The sequence below is a fragment of the Dendrobates tinctorius genome, unplaced genomic scaffold (genome assembly GCF_039654945.1).
Source record: "Dendrobates tinctorius isolate UK_male_01 unplaced genomic scaffold, ASM3965494v1 ptg000073l, whole genome shotgun sequence".
Lineage (NCBI taxonomy): Eukaryota > Metazoa > Chordata > Amphibia > Anura > Dendrobatidae > Dendrobates > Dendrobates tinctorius.
Genome location: NW_027361741.1, coordinates 4,487,477 through 4,506,554, shown reverse-complemented (window position 1 = coordinate 4,506,554; position 19,078 = coordinate 4,487,477). Strand labels below are relative to the sequence as shown.

Here is a 19,078-nt window from a genome sequence, read left to right as displayed (position 1 = left end):
AGCGTTTCTCAACTCCAGTCCTCAAGACCCACCAACAGGTCATGCTCTCAGGATTTCCTTAGTACTGCATAGGTGATGAAATTAATGCTTGAGCAGGTGATGAAATTACCACATGTGCAATACTAAGGAAACTTGATCTGTTGGTGGGTCTTGAGGAACGGAGTTGAGAAACACTGTTCTAGTTGGATGTAGGTTGGTCACGGAGGCCCTGTTTTGAGTCCAAACTACTAAATGCAACAATATATTTACTCTAATTCCCAAAGTGACAAGTATGTGTATATGATAATCAATGGATTTGGATCCACACAAGGCTGGATCTAATATTCATTTCTCTTTAGCAGAGGGCACAGTTAAGGCCCCGTCACACACAGCGAGATCGCAATGCTGGTTTCCAACGTAAACATCGTGTAACTAAGCCGCGCGGCTCTTGGATGCCCGCTGTTTTCCCTAGATACCAGCACACGCTGGTTTCCAACGTAAACAGCGGGAATCCAAGAATCGCGCAGCTCTTAGATACCTGCTGTTTACATTGGAAACCAGCGTGCACGCTGGTCCTGATCGCTGGAGGGGCTGTCTGTGACAGCTCACCAGCGATCAGCCTAACGATGTCCCAGCGATCCCATCCATGTCGGATCATTGGTGGGATCGCTGGGACATAGTTATGTGTAACGGGGCCTTTACAGCCGCAGGTTCCTACCTCCTGTGACCCGCTGTTCCCCCTCCCCCACCGGTTTCTGAGATAATGACTCTTGTATAAGCCGAGGGGGCGTTTTCAGCACAAAAAAAAAAAAAGTGCTGAAAGACTTGGCTTATACACGAGTATATACGGTATTTTGTCTAATTAGCAAACAATTATTTTAAGATCATACCATACTCTGAGCCAGAGCCATGAGGGGTGGGGAATGCATCATCTTCTGCTTCTGTGAACAACTCTGGAAAAAACAAACAAACCAACTTATAAAGTTTGTGAGATCTCAAAAATTCAATAAAATCCATATTGAAAGTTGTTTTCTTGATCATGGCTTATTACCATTAAAAAAAAAAAATAAATAAAAAAAGCATTTTAAGCACAATTGTTGATTCAGTAATAAGTGATCGTGTGTACATGAGGAACAGCACCATTTTCAGGTTTTGGGGGGGGATTTGGTGAGGCAGATTTCTCCCATTCACTGTAAGGCTTCTTTTACAGTTACTGGGGTTTTTGCGGCCCGTATTGCCGTGATTTTTGCGGTCTCCCGCAAAAACGGGCCACAAAAAACCTTCTTGGTGTAATGCAAAGACAAGCCACCTTTGTTCTTGCGGTACCAATGAAATGTATTGCGGCCGTGTCCGAGAAAAATATCGAGCAAGCTTGATTTTCACGGCCCTCACGGCCATACGGCACTCCAATGAATTCTTGCGGGCAGTTTTTGCGACCCCATAGAAATTGCAGCCTTAAAAATGGCCCACACAAACATGGCAAGTGTAAAAGAACCCTTAAGGCTATGTGCCCACGTTGCGTGTTAAGACGCACACTAAAAACCGGACTCCTTCCCAGAAATCGCGTGTTTTTTTCTGCGCGATTTTACCGCGATTTTCTCAAGCACTTTCCAAGCGATTTGAAGCAACGCTTGGAAAGTGATTGACAGGTTGGTCACACTCGTCAAACAGTGTTTGACGAGTGTGACCAGCTTTTTACTATTGAGGCCGCCTATGCGGCATCAATAGTAAAAGATAGAATGTTAACAATGATAAGTAAAAAAATCGGGGTATATTTATCTTCCGACGTCCTGCGCTGCCATCCCGGGTCTCAGCGTTCCCAGTAATGCCTTGCGAGACCTGTGAGGACGTTGGTCTCGTGTTACTATAGCGATCTCGCGAGACCGCTAGAGTCATCACAGGACCTTGCCGCAAGGCATTACTGGGAACGCTGAGGCTGGGAATGCAGCACGTGACGCCGGAAGGTAAACATACCCCGATTTTTTATTCTTTTTTACAGGGGTATGGTACCCAGGGCCTGGAGGACAGTCTCCTCTCGTCCACACCGTGGGTACCAACCGCACATGAGACGCTTAACTTCCCGCATGGTGGGCATAGCCACATGCGGGAAGTAAGCAATTCTCATGCATTCCTATGGATGCGGAATCGCGGCAATTCTTTGCGATTCCGCACAAAAGAAAGAGCATGCTGCGATTTTTTCCGCGATGCGTTTCCACCACGGAAAAAAGCGCAGCATTAGCACAGCATGTGCGGAATGCCATAGGAATGCATGGGTGGGGCGTTCTGTACACGATTTTTAAACGTTTTTGCACCGAAAATCGCGGCAAAAACGCAAAAAAAAAAAAACACGTGTTCAAATAGGACAAAACTGAGAACTTCAATGTGCAAAAACTCCCTCCCTCTAAAGTCAATACTTTGCAGAAGTTTCTTTTGCAACAATTATAGCTGCAAGTCACTTTGGATAAGTCTATGAGCTTTACATTTTTGCTTTAATTATTGTATTGTTAACGTTGTTACTTATGGCTTGTGTTTTGAAACTGTTAAACTGTAAAGCGCTGCGGAATATGTTGGTGCTATATAAAAAAAAAAAAAAAAAAATGATATTACCAATACAACAGCTGGCTACCGGGATTTTTGCCCATTCCTCAAGGCAAAACTGCTCCAGCGCCTTCAAATTAGATGGTTTCCTTTGGTGAACAGCAGTCCAAGTATGACCACAGATTGTCAGTTGGACTAAGGTCTGGGCTTTGACTAGGCCACTCAAACATTTACACGTTTTCCCTTAAACCACTCAAGTGTTGCTTTAGCAGTATGTCTTGAGCCATTGTCTTGTTGAAAGGGGAACCGCGGTCCCAGTCTCAAATCACCGAGACAAACAGCTTTTGCTCATGTATATCTTTGCAAATTTTTTTGGACAATATGACATGTGCACAGCCCCACAGATTAACATTGGTCTTGGTGCAATTTGATGTTTTGCCGTATTGCAATCGGACCGGCAATACATTTGCACAAGCCCTAGGAGGCAATGACATGGAGGCAGCGGCAGAGGATAGTAGATCTGATAAGTAGGTAAATAAGACATTCTTCTTGACTACTTGACTAGTACGTTACTTCATTTGCATTAAGTACAAAAAAAAAAAAAAAAAAAAAGTCAGGATATACATAGACCATCAGAAATGCCACCCGGGAAGTTATAACATGCAGAACAAAGACCATCATAATCACTGTTGTATTTTACGGATGTCAAAAACGCACTGGATATAAGATTCAGCATTCCTGGATTTTAACATGGCTAATCCTTTGGTAATAATGGCATGTTAAACCCATAGAAACAATCTTGTCTAGGGGTTACTGGTTGTCATCAAGACAATCCAGCTAAAATTATGGAGGCCAACATTGCTCCATGACAAGAGTATGAAAGTTAACTTTCACTTCGCCTTAAAGGCACCTCATCTAGCCAATCACTACCCGACTCTGCACTGATCGATGAGAGTAATGGAGACTGCAGTCAAAAAACGGATTTCCGCTTTGTCCACCATACAGGTGTGTCTCACGAAATTAGAATGTCATCAAAAAGTTAATTTCAGTTCAATTCAAAAAATGAAACTCAGTCATTACAACAAGAGTGATCCATTTCAAGTGTTTATTTCTGTTAATGTTGATGATTTTGGCTTACAGCCAATGAAAACCCAAAAGTCATTATCTCAGTAAATTAGAATACTTTATAACACCAGCTTGAAAATTATTTTAAAATTCAAAACGTTGGCCTGCTGAAATGGATGTTCGAGTATGTGTGTAAGACTCTATATGAGTATCACTTTTTGTATTGAAGAACTGAAATAAGTTCACTTTTTGATGATATTCTAATTTTGTGAAAGACACCTGTATAGTGAGGCTCATTTAAAAAAAAAAAAAAAAAAAAAAGTAGGACATGGACTAGAGCAGTTACACCCAATACGTGGTAATAATGAGAGTTTTCCCTTCTGTTGGAGGCGAGAATTTGCATCCCCCTACTCAAAAACACATGCATATTTGACCAAGCCAAGAACATATATGTTAATAGAAGCACTGAAAAGCTGATCAGAGAACCCTTCGAATGTCAACTAATGTATTTGTAAGGGGCAGTCTTACTTGATCTTGCTGTAATGACGTTGATACAGAAAGGAACACATACGGTAATCAAAAAGTTCCAAGCACACATTGAGACAAAATTTGGAGTGATGTATCCAAGTACGCCCATACCTGGTTGCTCCAAGCTGGGGGCTGCCGATAGCTGACGACGCATTCTCTGATAGACCCAAGTGGAGAGGACAACCACAAGGACATAAGCCAGGTAGAGCGTTAAGTACACTAAAAAAATGATAGAAATATTGCATAAGAAATAGTGTAACAAAAATGAATGACAAGACTATTTATCGTTTCAATAGTCAGCTTACTTTTGTTAGTCTTTAGAAATAAAAGTAAAATGCTTATATATAGTTACTAAAAGATGCAGCGACACAGATGCACACAACTTGTCGGCAGCACCTGCCAAAAATCGTCAGGGTCGGCTGACACCAATGTATATGGGAGCACCAGCAAACTGATAAAGTAGTGGGGAGGGGGGAGGCGAGGAGATGTCAATCTGGTACATCTGATTTATCTAGATAACGCACCCCAAATACAAGCTAAAGTTTAAATAAGAGGGGACAAGGAGGAGGGAAAAAAAGAGACCACATACCCAAGACTTCTGGCAGGCTCACATAACCTCGGTAGAGCACATAAAATGTGAGGAAAATGGCAGACATATAAAACACAATGTCTCTCAGAAAGGGACGAGAAGCTGCTGTAAATGGTTTCACCAATGCAATGCTTCCAGCCACCACGGTGGTGACAAACACACCGGCACCTGGAACAGATAGGGCATCTCAATGGTTACTGACTGAGACTATACATAAATCTCACTATAAAAAAAAAAAAAAAAAAAAGAAGGAGATAAAACACAACCTTAAAATAAAATTTGTCGGTCAAATGCCAGTTCTGCAAAAATATGTACACAACACTTCTGCAAGAGGATTTTGTAGTTACAGTATATAAAAGCCATACCAAAAAGTGCACCTATGGCTAGCCCAGCCGTTCTGGAGTCCGAGAAAGCAGCGACAGCACTGAAAACATCAGGAGCACCGTTCCCAAAGGCCAAAAATGTGACACCATGAAGATCAACTGTTAAGGAAAAGAACTTTTCTAATCGCGAGATCTGGGTTTATTTAATTGCAATCTAGGCATGCAGATACCATGATGGAGCTGCTGTAGAGGAAAGAGGAGATATTTTTTACAAATTTGACAGTATACAAGATACACTCACCATCTGTACAGTCACATCCTTCTCCAGATATGCCTTTAGATCTGTACTTCCTCCTGCCGATTGACCCATTCTCTCATATTGTAACTTGGGACTATATACAAGTAAGGGTTATATTACTCTGGCACAACTAGGCGGCTTCCAAATGATTTTTTTTTTATCTCAGAGAATGATCACATAGTAAGTACATTTTGCTATGAATCTGTGACAATCTACAATGAAGCTGAAATAAAAATGTGTGCAGAAAATATAATTGCTGCATAGTATAAGATTTGCTACAAATTCTGTACCATTTTGTAATCACACCCCTCGACAATGAATTTGAAACACCAAGGGGGGGGGGGGAAATCATGGAACCATGAAAACCACAGGACAATGAGATGGGCAATATATAATATTGTGATGCTCGTAACCTAGTGAAAGCGGCATTTCCAATTTATTCATAAATCCTACAAAAAAGGAGCGGAAACTATATGCCATAAATAAAGTTTTATTATAGACCAATTAAAATGCATTGCAATACAATGCGATACTTATGGGAGCAATTAATGCAAAAGACATACCATACCTTTTGTAGGCGAAACTTGTGTGATTTCATGACTGCACTATGCATTTATCCTTTAGCATGCTTGCTTACTGCATTATGCCCATGATTTAGTATATATCTATCATACTCTTGCCAATTAGGGATCCTTTTTGTTGCTGTATGCCATTTGTAGGCATTCTGCATATCTATTATTTTTTCTGATACACTTGATCACACTTTGCATTATGCATTTTGAGTATATTATATATTTATTTTATTGCCACTTCATGATTAAGGCTTCTGCTGGCTTTTTATGTAATAAGGTTTTTTGAATATAACCTCTGTCATTTGCACACTTATTTGGGAATTTTATTCCCTGGAAGCTTTTCTATTTTAAAGCTCCATATACTGACTATTAGGGTATGTGCACATGTAGTTTTTTGGTGGTGCGGATTTTGTAGTAAAATCTGCGGATTTGCCTGCGGTTTTGCCCTGCGGTTTCACACCTCATAATGGATGAGGTGTGAAACCGCAGTGGTTCTGCACAAAAGAATTGACATGCTGCGGATTGTAAACTGCAGCAAATCTGCAGCATGTGCACAACGTTTTTCAGTTTACCATTGAAAAATATGGTACTGTACAATGCACCTAAATCTGCTGCAGACCCACAGAGCCAAAACTGCTGCGGATCCGCAGCAGAATCCGCACCGTGTGCACATACCCTTAGATTTGCATCTATGTATATACTTTTTCTTTGAGCCTTATTGTACCTGGCCTATAGGCCTTTATCTTTTGCATTAATTGCTCCCATATGTATCGCATTGTATTGCAATGCATTTTAATTGATTTATAATAAAACTTTATGGCATATAGTTTCCATTCCCTTTTTTTGTATGATCAGTGAGATAGGTTAATGAAGTCATCTCCCGCCTCGACTAGTGCAACATCCTTTTCTGTGGTCTCCCTGCTAACACCCTCGCACCTCTCCAGTCCATCCTTAACTCTGCTGCCCGACTAATTCATCTCTCTCCTCGCTACTCCTTCGCTTCTCCCTTCTGCAAATCTCTTCACCGACTCCCATTCCCTCAGCGTATCCAATTCAAATTACTAATACTGACCTACAAGGCCATATATAACCTGTCTCCCCCATATGTCTCTGAACTAATCTCCCGATACCTTCCCTCACGTAATCTCCGGTCCTCCCAAGACCTCCTTCTTTCCTCCACACTTATTCGCTTCTCACACAACGCCTCCAAGACTTCTCCCGAATAGCCCCCATCCTCTGGAATTCCTTGCCCCAACATGTCCGACTATCAACCACATTCGGATCCTTCAGATGGAACCTCAAAACCCACCTCTTCAAGAAAGCTTACAGCCTGCAATGACCCCACTACCTCCTCACCACTACCGGAGATATCACCTCAACCAACACTGGAACTGCTGCAACCCCCCAACCTACTGTCTCCTTCCCCACCATCCTGTAGCTTGTAAGCCCGAAAGGGCAGGGTCCTCTCGTCTGTCATTGTAAGTTTGTTTACTGTGATATCTGTAATTTGTGCTATATAAATAAAAAGTGTGAATTAAGAAAACGTTAATTCTCAAAACATTGGACATTTGCTTGTTTGTTGTTTACCTTGAAAAAGGCAGAAGTCTGGCATCGAAACATGTTGGCACTGGCGTAACTACCGGGGTACCAGCCAAAGCGGTTACTTTGGGGCCCGGGGCCCCGGCTGCAATCGGCACTACCCGGTAGTGCAATTACATTACTGCGGCGCTCCGGCGGGTGCTGTGGGTGGCCAACGCTGTCTTGGGGGCCCGACGCGTGTAGTGTAGGGCAGGGGTCCCCAACTATCGGTCCGCGGCCCAGCACCAGGCCGTTGCAGGCCCTTGCCGGTCCGGAGACAAGGGGAGCCGGCGACGGTGCAGCAGCTGATACACACCGGTCCCTGTCGGCGCGGCGGCTTCATCCAGCGCTGAGCGGTCAAGTGTACCACTCATTTAAGGGCATGAATATGGACGCCACTCATCTCCCATAGGCGTGGCGTCCATATTCATAGACCTTAATGAGCGGTAGCACGTGACCGCTCCGCACAGGAGCTGAAGCGCCGCGAGATGCAGGGAAGGAAGTTCAGCGATGTGAGGGCAAGTATGATGAGAGAGAATATATATATATATATATATATATATATATATATATATATATATATATATATATATATATATATATATATATATATGAGAGTGGGAGGGGAGCCATGCATACAGGGGAGGGAGAGTGGGAGGGGAGCCATGCATACAGGGGAGGGAGAGTGGGAGGGAAGCCATGCATACAGGGGAGGGAGAGTGGGAGGGAAGCCATGCATACAGGGGAGGGAGAGTGGGAGGGGAGCCATGCATACAGGGGAGGGAGAGTGGGAGGGGAGCCATGCATACAGGGGAGGGAGAGTGGGAGGGGAGCCATGCATACAGGGGAGGGAGAGTGGGAGGGGAGCCATGCATACAGGGGAGGGAGAGTGGGAGGGGAGCCATGCATACAGGGGAGGGAGAGTGGGAGGGGAGCCATGCATACAGGATGGGACAGGGGAGCCATGTATACAGGATGGGAGAGTGGGAGCACAGCCATGCATACAGGGGAGGGAGAGTGGGAGCCATGCATACAGGATGGGACAGGGGAGCCATGCATACAGGATGGGAGAGTGGGAGCACAGCCATGCATACAGGATGGGAGAGTGAGAGCGGAGCCATGTATGCAAGGATGGGAGGATGGGGGCAGAGCCATCTACACAAGGATGGGACAGGGGAGCCTTGCATACAACAGGGGGAGCCACACATACATTTTCTGATTAGAAAATAATCAGCATGTACAGTACTCCAGTACAATTTTTCTTAAGTGCTCCATTTCCTTGTAGGTTCCAATCATCATTAGCAGTGACGTCATCAGTAGAAGTAGCCCAGTGCTCCCACTGAAACAGAAACAAGCCAGGTGCTCCCACTCATTCAAAACCTATGGTGAGTTGAGTCACATTATAAATGTTATAATTAAATGATAAGTATGCACTGCTAAACTACAACCGCGTCCATAGCCCCTCCCCCTTATGACCAAAGCCCAGCCCCTGTCACCTCCATCCCCACCCTGCTAGGCCATGGAAGAATGGTCTTGCTTGAAGCCGGTCCCTGGTGCAAAAAAGGTTGGGGACCACTGGTGTAGGGGATCCGGGGCCCTGGAGAAAAAAAAAAAAAAATTTACACTATGATTTCACAGCCAACGCTGCATTTCTGTGCCTACTGTGCGGAGCGAAGCACATATTGGGCCCGCCTCCCTGCAGCCAGTCACAGTGTATTGTTTCAGACTAGTTCAGTCCCACCCCTTCCCTGAGCCCCCGCTGTCTATTAGCTCTCTGCAGCGCTGCCTGCTGCATGGACCTCTGGGAATGACTTGAAGGGGGTGTGTCTTTGAGTGGGTGCGTCTTTGAGGGGGCCCCATGTAAAAGTTTGCTATGGGGCCCTATCAGTTCTAGTTACGCCCCTGCATGTTGGTGTAATAAAAGCCTTTATGTCATACCATCGAGGATTCTTAAATTCTGGCAAGCGCAGCCAGGGTATAATGATCACTCCACTAAAGTCAATCGCTATCACTAAAGCCACCCTAGGTGAGCACTACCATCACTCTCACCCTCAATTTCTCTTGCACTATTTTTGCTAATTGTGCGCTTCTGTCCCAATCAGACCTCAGCGATTTGAAGATAGTTTCCATTTGGACAACATTGATTTATTCAGTATAGTTGTCTAACAAGGTCTGCCATTCTGAATGCACTTGGCCTCAAAAATCATCAATATCTGCTTCTGGCAGCTACCTTAGCAATTAAGGACCAATGATGGCTCCCATCCAGCACATCTTGAACACATCCAGAGACGCTGCAGGCCATGATAGCATGGTTAGAAAAACAGAGGAAGCTCCTGGGACATTTTATTTGCTTGTGGGGCCATTTCTCCAATGTCATAATGTGCGTTCAGTGTACACAGAATGAAGACTAGAGGGGTTCAAGCGACATACATTATCCCACGCCTCACCATAAACGAAGGCCTCTTCAAGGCACTGCTCATGTCTTGAAAAATGGTGCATACTGATCCATTCTGTACTGCAAGTCAGACATCACATACCAAGACTAAGGCATCAACTCATGTCACACAATCCAAAAAAGCATTAGCACGGTAATGGGCTAGGGGTCAGATATTCAGCTATAGGAGGAGAAAAAAAAAAAAAAAAAAAAAAAAAAAAGTGTACAGGGATCAACTTTCGCAGCATTACAACACCAGGCGCATGTTGCCTGAGCTCCTATGAGCGGGCCTAAACGTGCTAAAATGGGAGACATCCATTGGCAATAGTAGAGCGAGCAGACAGCAGAGGATTTTGAGGATTTGCCTGTACAAGTGCATTCCAAATGGCATAACATTCCTGGCACTGCCAGGTCCCTGCGATTTTCATAATTCCACAACTTTTTTTTTTTAATCTTTGTGTTACAATTCGATGAAGGTGTGTGTATAAATCAGGGCTGTGGAGTCTGTAAGTTATCCCACGACTCCCACACTAATGAGCATGAATACAAAGTGCAGCACAGATTCATCTCACCTAAAAGCAGAGATCCTTAGATCAGGAACAGAACAGACATTTTTTAGGACATTTTGTAACTTTCCCAAATTATGAAAACATTTACAGCACTGAACCAGATTTTTTACATATTTTAGGAGTCGGTCCATTTTATACCGACGCCACAGCCCTGGTAGGTATGCCTGCACGTTATCCACATACATTTCCTGTAGCTGATTATCCATGTGATTATGTAGTGTTGGGATCTGTTAGCTATACATACACATCACCAGCCACACTTGCTGGATCCCCAGGGAGGACAGGAAAACAGCAGCAGCTGTGTGGTTGTGTCCAAACTGCTGATTTCCAAGCGTGAAAGGTACATTCCATCCTAAAGGATGCAGTTTGCCTTTTACAATTATATACCAAACTGATAAACCTTTCTAAAAAAGGATACAGCTACATTATGTGATAGCCTGAGTGTTTGAGAGATTGCAGACAAATTCGGACAAAAGCTGGGGAAAAAAAAAAAGTTATACTTAAATTTATTTGAGTAATTTTAACCATTACATATAATATACACCAAATAAAAAAAAAAAAAAAACAAAATAGCAACAGCTGACTAAGACTTAACCCCTTAACAACCAGGGGTATTTTTGGTTTTACATTTTCATTTTTCCCTCCCCTTCTTTCCAGAGCCATAACTTTTTTATTTTTCCGTTTATATGGCCATGTGAGGGCTTATTTTTTGCGGGACGAGTTGTACTTTTAAATGACTTCATTGGTTTTACCATATAGTGTACTCGAAAACGGGAAAAAAATTCCAAGTGCGGTGAAATTGCAAAAAAAAAGTGCAATCCCACACTTGTTTTTTGCTTGGCTTTTTTGTTAGGTTCACTAGATGCTAAATCTGACCTGCCATTATGATTCTCCAGGTCATTACGAGTTCATAGACACCAAACATGTTTATGTCCTCTTATCTAAGTGGTGAAAAAAAATGCCAAAGTTAGCTTAAAAAAAAAAAAAAAAAAAAAAAAAAAAAAGTGCAATTTTCCGAGACCCGTAGCGTCTCCATTTTTCATGATCTGGGGTCGGGCGAGGGCTTATTTTTTCCGTGCCGGACTGAAGTTTTTAATGATACCACTTTTGTGCAGATACGTTCTTTTGATCGCTCGTTATTGCATTTTAATGCAATGTCTTGGTGACCAAAAAAACAATTCTGGCGTTTTGAATTTTTTTCTCGCTACGCCGTTTAGCGATCGGGTTAATGCTTTTTTTATTGATAGATCGGGCGATTCTGAACGCGGCGATACCCAATATGTGTATGTGGGATTTTTTTTTTTTTTACTGTTTTATTTTGATTGGGGCGAAAGGGGGGTGAATTGAACTTTTAGGTTTTTTTAATTTTTTTTATTTTTAAACATTTTTTTTTTACTTTTGGCATGTTTCAATAGCCTCTATAGGAGGCTAGAAGCTTGCGCAACCCGATCGGCTCTGCTACATATGGGCGATGAGCAGATCGCCCATATGTAGCAGATTTACTGCTGTGCTTTCAGTGCCGACCACCGGGTGGCGCTGAAAGCCATATGCCTGGAACAACCATAGAGGTCTCATAGAGACCTCTGGTTGTCCAGGCAACATGACGCCGACCCCCGATCACGTGACGGGGGTCGGCGATGACGTCATTTCCGACCCGGCGGCCGGAAATGCTATTTAAATACCCGCTGTCAGCTTTGACAGCGGCATTTAACTAGTTAATAGGCGCGGGCGGACGGCGATTCCGCTCGCGCCTATTGCGGGCACATGTCAGCTGTTCATAACAGCTGACATGTCCCGGCTTTGATGCGGGCTCAGCGCCGGAGCCCTCATCAAAGCAGGGGAGATGTCTGATGACATACTGTGCATGTCATTGGACATTAAGGGGTTCATGAGTAATCCCATCTCAAAGATCCTTTCTAATATGTAGTATGTATATTAGCAAAATACCTCCAATTAGATATATAGTATAGTTTTTCTGATTTGCTAGGTCTTTTTTTTTCATGTGCAGGCATTGCAGGTCCTTAGGTATCCATGGTTGCAACCACTGGAAAAACAAAAAAGCGACAGTTAGCTAGTTGCTATTGGATGTAACCATGGATACCTAGGGTCCTGCAATGCCTGCACATGAAGAAAGACATAGTGAATCAGAAAAACTAAACTACATTTCTAACTAGAGGTATTTGCTAATATTATACCTACTACATATTGGAATAGGATCGTGGAGATGGGAATACCCTTTTAATACCATAAACCTGGAACTTTTGGCAATCTCCACCCACTCCACCCCGCTGAGTTGTTAAAAAAAAAAAAAAAAAAAAAAACACAAAAAAAAAAAAAAAAAAAACACATTCTAAACTGTAAAAGATACCTGCCAACATTTACAGGTACATTACTTCAAGCACTATACTGCTACCTCCATCAGTGGTGGTTAGTGTAGAAGGTGCACAGTGCTTTTAAAAGGGACTGTCAGCACAGAATGACTTCAGTACTGGCACTCGGTGCTTCACTGCAATGACAATGATTTATACACACCTTCCCACATTCTTCCTTTCCATCTATCTCCATTCTTTTCTGGCCCTATGATGCCAGACTTGTCAATCAAAAAGGGGCCCAAATCAATTGGCAGGACCAATTAAATACACCTTCCCACTGCTTGCTGTCCCACCATCTCCACCGCCCTTTTCCCAAGCAGTGGGAAAGGTGTATTTAATTGATTCGACCTGCCAATTGAATGATTGATTTCCCCCCCTTTGATTGACATGTCTGGCTCCATAGGGCAAGAGAAGAGTGGAAATAGGTGAAACCAAGAAAAGCAAGAAGGTGGGAAGATGTATGTAAAGGATTGTTCCTGCTGTGAAGAACCAAGCGCCAGTACTTTGTTCGAACACCTTCTGTGCTGACAGAGTCACTTTAAGTTCTGTGCTATTGAGCTTGTAAACGCTGCATTCAGCCCACTTTAGCGCCCTCCTGTGACCCTTGCTGTAGTGAAAATACCACCTGGCTTGTCACAGCTTTCCAAGGCAAAAATAGCCATTTTCTGGAGGAGTAGAGAGACTGACCGCAGCAGTCAGTTGAACAGTGGAGGCTGCATTAGGAACAGTTTGAATATGTGACAACCCCTTGAAAACGTGGCTCCATTGTGTGAGCAGACCTCCAGACTACACTGCTGATTACAATTTCCTGTTTTATTCTATGCCTAGTTAATGTATAAAATGTTCCCTCCACTTCTAAGAACTATATACTCGCCATCTTTACCATTTTATATATTTGTGTACATAATCCTATGGTTGAAAAGATCAAGAACTTGGCCTAATGTTCTGGTAACATCCATCTTAAATCAAGATAATATACACACGTGGTCAAAATTGTTGGTTCCCCTAGTTTAATGACAGAAAAAACCCACAATAGTCACGGAAATAACTTGAATCTGATAAAAGTAATAAAAAAAAAAAAAAAAAAAAAATTATATCTGAAAATGAACAAATGAAAGTCAGACATTGCTTTTCAACCATGCAAAAAAAAAAAAAAAAAAAATATTTTGTTGCACAACCTTTTGAGGCAATCACACGATTCCTGTAACTGTCAATGGTCTGCACCCCTCGACAGGTATTTTGGCACACTCAAGAGCAAGCTGCTCCAGTTGTCTCGTGTTTGAAGGCTGCCTTTCCCAGACAGCATGTTTCAGCTCTTTCCAAAGATGCTCAGGATTTAGGTCAGGGCTCATAGAAGGCCACTTCAGAATAGTCCAGTGTTTTCCTCTTGGCCATTCTTGGGTGCTGTTTTTAACAGTGTGTTGTGGTTCATTATCCTGTTGCAAGACCCATGATCTGCAACTGAGACCAAGCTTTCTGACACTGGGCAGCACATTGCTCTCTAAAATCCCTTGATAGTCTTGAGAGTTCATTGTACCCTGCACAGATTCTACACACCCCGTGCCAGATGTAGCAAAGCAGCCCCAGAACATAACAGAGCCTCCTCCATGTTTCACAGTAGGAACAGTGTCCTTTTTTTGACATGCTTCATTTTTCCATCTGTGAACATAGAGCTGATGTGCCTTGCCAAAAAGTTACATTTTTGTCCAATCTGTCCATAGGACATTTTCCCAGAAGCTTTGTGGCTTGTCAACGTGTAGTTTGGCAAATTCCAGTCTTGCTTTTTTATGATTGATTTTTTTCAACAATCGCATCATCCTTGGTAGTCTCCCATGAAGTTCACTTTGGCTCATACAATGACAGATGGTGCGGTCTGACAAGGACGTTCCTTGAGCTTGAAGTTCATCTTTAATCTGTTTAGAAGTCTTTCTGGGCTCCTTTATTACTATTCGTATTATCCGTTTCTTTGATTTGTCATCAATTTTCCTCCTGCAGCCATGTCCAGGGAGGTTGGCTACAGTCCCATGGATCTTAAATTTCTGAATAATATATGCAACTGTAGTCACAGGAACATAAAGCTGTTGGGAGATGGTCTGATAAACATGTTAAAGGTAAAAGTTGTCTATACTTTTCTTTCTAATCTCCTGAGACAACTCTTTCCTTCGCTTCATACACACCATGTCACCAAACAGCACAGTGAGTATCTGTAGCCCTCTATACAGGCCCACTCACTGATTCCAAGATTGTAGACACCTGTGATGCCAATTAGTGAACACACCTTGATTAACATGTCCCTTTTATCACATTTTCAGGGGGTACCATCATTTCTGTCCAGGCCCATTTCAGGAGTTTTTTTTTTTTTTTTTTTTAAATCTGTGGAAGCATGGTTAAATAGCAATGTCTGACTTTCATTTGTTCATTTTCATAGATCTTTAAGTGATTACTTTTGTCAGATTCAAGTTATTTCTGTGATTAAGCGAGGGGTACCAACAATTTTGACTACGAGTATTCAATCACAAAGGGTTATCCCAAATATAGGATAAGTGATCACTTACTGATCATTGGGGGTCCAACCAGTGGGACCCACAGGCATCTTGAAAATTGAGTTGGAGAACCCAGGAACCATGTTGCGCAAAGCCATGTCTTGAATAGCGCAGGGGTACACATGTCCAGCCTCCGTTCCATTCATTGTCTAGGAGGTAGCTGAAATCAGCTGAGTGCAGAGCTCCACTTTCAACAGCAGTTCCATAGACTAAGTGGAGCAGAGAGAATGCACACCTCCTCCACATTCAAGATACAGAGATCTGTTCTAGAGGCCTGGGTTTGCTGGGTGTCTGACTGCTGGGATCCTGTGCACAGGGGCCATCTTACTAGGTTTACTTATTATAGTTGGAATAATCCTTTAACATAATTTCTATTTTTTAGAAGTATATTTGTTCTCCTGACATGGTGAGCTGGGGGAACATTGTACTGTTTTGGGGGGGGGAGCTGTTGATCAGAGTACAAGGGCTGATTAACAGGAGTAGAAGGATTTACTTTTTATAAATATCATCAAGTTACATAGTTTTGACCTCCTCAATAATCTGCAATAAGGTAATAAAAAAATACTAGGTGAATATTGAATTAAATTAATTCCAAAGTGTTAGTTTGGTTCTCTGTAAGAGTCAGTCTCACGTGGGCCCTGGGGAAAAATCGTAGTTACTTACCGATAACGGTATTTCTCTGATCCCATGACGGCACCACGGAGAGAGGGATCCGCCCTCGGACAGGAAACCTACAGATGAAAAAGGCGGTACCTCTCTCCCACATCAGTTGGTTTACAGAGCATTACACAGAACTCTCAGCTGCAACTCAAACGGTTATAAAAAATCCAACATTAATCAAATTAAGCTTAACAAAGGCACCGCGTGGCTAAGTAGTAACACTAACTCTTATGTACACACCTGTGTGTGAAAGGGAGGGGATATACGGGTGCAGTCATGGGATCAGAGAAATACCGTTATCGGTAAGTAACTACGATTTTCTCTTTCCCCCCCATGACGGCACCACGGAGAGAATTACAAAGATTGTACATCTAGGGATGGACTACCGCCTCCAGAACCCTTTTCCCAAAGGTGAGATCTGAAGAGGAGGTCAAGTCTAGACGGTAATGTTTGAAAAATGTAGAGGGGGGAGACCAAGTGGCAGCTCTACATATCTGATCTATTGAAGCACCGGCTTTCTCTGCCCAGGATGATGCCACTGCCCTGGTTGAATGGGCCCTTATGTCCTCTGGGATGGCCACCCCGCAGGAGGAGTAGGATAAGGTGATGGCTTCTTATCCACCTCGCCAGTGTGGACTTCGATGCCTTCTGCACCTTCCGAGGACCCTGAAAACAGACAAACAGAGCCCTATCCTTCCTAAATTCCCTCGTGGTTGTCAGATATTGGACCATGCATCTTTTTACATCTAAAGTGTGTAACATCTCTTCTGTTTTTGGGATCGGGACAAAAAGAGGGTAGGGAGATTTCCTGAGTCCTATGAAAGTGTGATGACACTTTGGGGAGATACGCTGGATCAGTTCTAACAATTACCCTATCATCCAGGATTTGCGTGAAGGGTGAGTGGGCCGACAATGCTTGTATGTCACTAACGCGGCGGGCAGAAGTTAAGGCCACTAGGATGGAGGTCTTAAGTGACAATATTTAAGGGAATTTCCGTTAGGGGTTCGAAGGGAGGTTTGGTTAGAGCATTTAGCACAAGGTTTAGGTCCCATGATGGGGTGGTATGTAGAGAGATCGGTCTAGATCTACTTGAGGCTCTAATGAATCTCTTAACCCATCTATTTTTGGCTAGATCGTGGTTATACAAAGCTCCCAAGGCCGCCACCTGTACTTTTAAGGTGCTGGTAGCTAACCCCTTCTCCAACCCCCTTTGTAGGAATTCCAGAATTTTATCTACAGGGATTTCGCCCGTTGGGTCGGAACCTGAAACTGATATGAATTTCTTCCACACCTTGCCATATGCTTTGGTGGTTACTGGCTTTCTACTCTGTAGTAGCGTGGTTACCAAGTTTGATGAGAAGCCCCTGATGCTTAGGAGCTCCCTCTCAAAAGCCAAGCTGTCAAGTGTAGGTTTATGTGCGGGTGATAAACTGGCGTAGGCCAGATGATAATCCCAGGGTATCGTGAAGGCATCTAGGGCTACTGGGCCCCCCGGGGATCGATTGAGCAGAAGGTCTCCAGCTTCCGATTCTGACTGTTCGCAAATAAGTCTCTGGTTGACGACAAACCAGCTTAGTTCCCACTGCCCCTGTTTTAGACGTGTCCTGCTTAAAAAGTCTGCCGTTCGATTTTCTGAACATTTTATGTGCAGGGCTGTCAGGGATTCTAGATTGTGTTCTGCCAGGTGGAAGATGGACTTTGTTAACGCCATTAGTGGTCGAGACCTGGTACCCCACTGGTGGTTTAGGTATGCTACCACTACCTGGTTGTCCGAGAAGACTCACGTGATGGGAACGTAGCGAGTCTAGAAAATAAACGAGGGCTAGTTTCACTGCCAGCAGCTCTTTCATATTGGAGGAAGCGTACTCTCTTCCCTGATCCCAGGACCCCTGTGCCACCTGGTCGCCTAGATGTGCGCCCCACCCCCAAGGACTTACGTCCGTGGTTAGGATCTTTGTTGTAGGCAATGCCCAAGGAACCTTGATTCTGGTGAGATGTTTAACTGCGTGTCTAAATTTCCATGTAGGGAAAAGTCTGCATCTAATATTTTCCACTGCAAGTATGGCTCTGGGCCCATTGGACAGCTGACATGCAGGCTGTCATAGACCCCAACAGTGACATGGCTTTCCTCAGGGTGGTGTTCTGTGAAGCTATCATTTGAGATGTCATTTGCGTCATTTTTTGAACCTTTGCCTTCGGAAGGTAACATTTCTGCTTGATTAAGTCCAGTATCATTCCCAAATACTCTTTCCCCTGACTTTGTATGAGTCTGGACTTGGGCAAGTTCAGCATCCACCCTAGGCTCTGTAGTGTCTTCATGACCAGGTCCAACTGCTGTTTGCAATGGTGAAAGGTGACCCCTATTATTAATAGATCGTCCAGGTACGGGACTATCCAGAACGTTTTGCTCTCTTATGTGGGCCATTACCTTCGTAAATACCCTTGGAGCAATGGCTAGGCCGAAGGGGAGGGCTCTGAACTGAAAATGTTTTAACCCCCCTGAATCATCACCGCTACTCAGGTATTTCCTGTGATCCCTGTGAATAGGCACATGATAATATGCGTCCCTCAAGTCTAATACGGCCATAAAGCAAGCTGGGGGAAGCATTTTTATACAGGATTTTATCGTCTCCCTTTTGAAGTGCTGCACTTCTAGATATTTGTTCAGCTTTTTGAGATTTATAATCACCCTGTACGAACCGTCTGGTTTCTTGCGAAGAAAAAGAGGGGAGTAGAAGCCTTTGCCCCTGTCTTGGTAGGGGACTTCTTGCAATATGTTTTTCTCTCTTAGGATCGCTATTTCCTGTTGTAGGGCCAGCTGCTCTTGTGGTGTCCTTTGAGGGGTTATCACGAAGGAGTCGTTTGGTTGGGAACTGAATGTTAGCCTCAGGCCTTCCTTTACCATGTCCAGTATCCAAGAACTTGCGGATATCTTTTCCCAGGCCTGGAGAAAGCAGGATAGTCTTCCCCCGACCTGGGGAGTACCTTCATTGTGGCTTTTTGTTGTCGGGGGGGGGTTTGTTAAACAT

The 19,078-nt window shown here is 43.5% G+C and overlaps 1 protein-coding gene across 3 annotated transcripts in view; it reads right to left on the bottom strand.

Moving 5' to 3' along the window:
• SLC8B1 (solute carrier family 8 member B1) overlaps nt 1–19,078 on the bottom strand; it is a 73,406-nt gene that overhangs the window by 18,568 nt on the left and 35,760 nt on the right. For 2 of the 3 annotated variants that reach the window (XM_073582561.1, XM_073582560.1), the window contains exons 6-10: nt 10,893–10,949; nt 5,065–5,171; nt 4,700–4,867; nt 4,222–4,329; nt 870–932 (exon numbers count right to left, since the gene is read on the bottom strand). In XM_073582561.1, the coding sequence (XP_073438662.1) occupies nt 870–932; nt 4,222–4,329; nt 4,700–4,867; nt 5,065–5,171; nt 10,893–10,949 (503 nt within the window). Of the gene's footprint in view, nt 1–869; nt 933–4,221; nt 4,330–4,699; nt 4,868–5,064; nt 5,172–10,892; nt 10,950–12,420; nt 12,518–19,078 lie in introns of all 3 variants that reach the window. The other variant, XM_073582562.1, reaches the window with a different exon arrangement.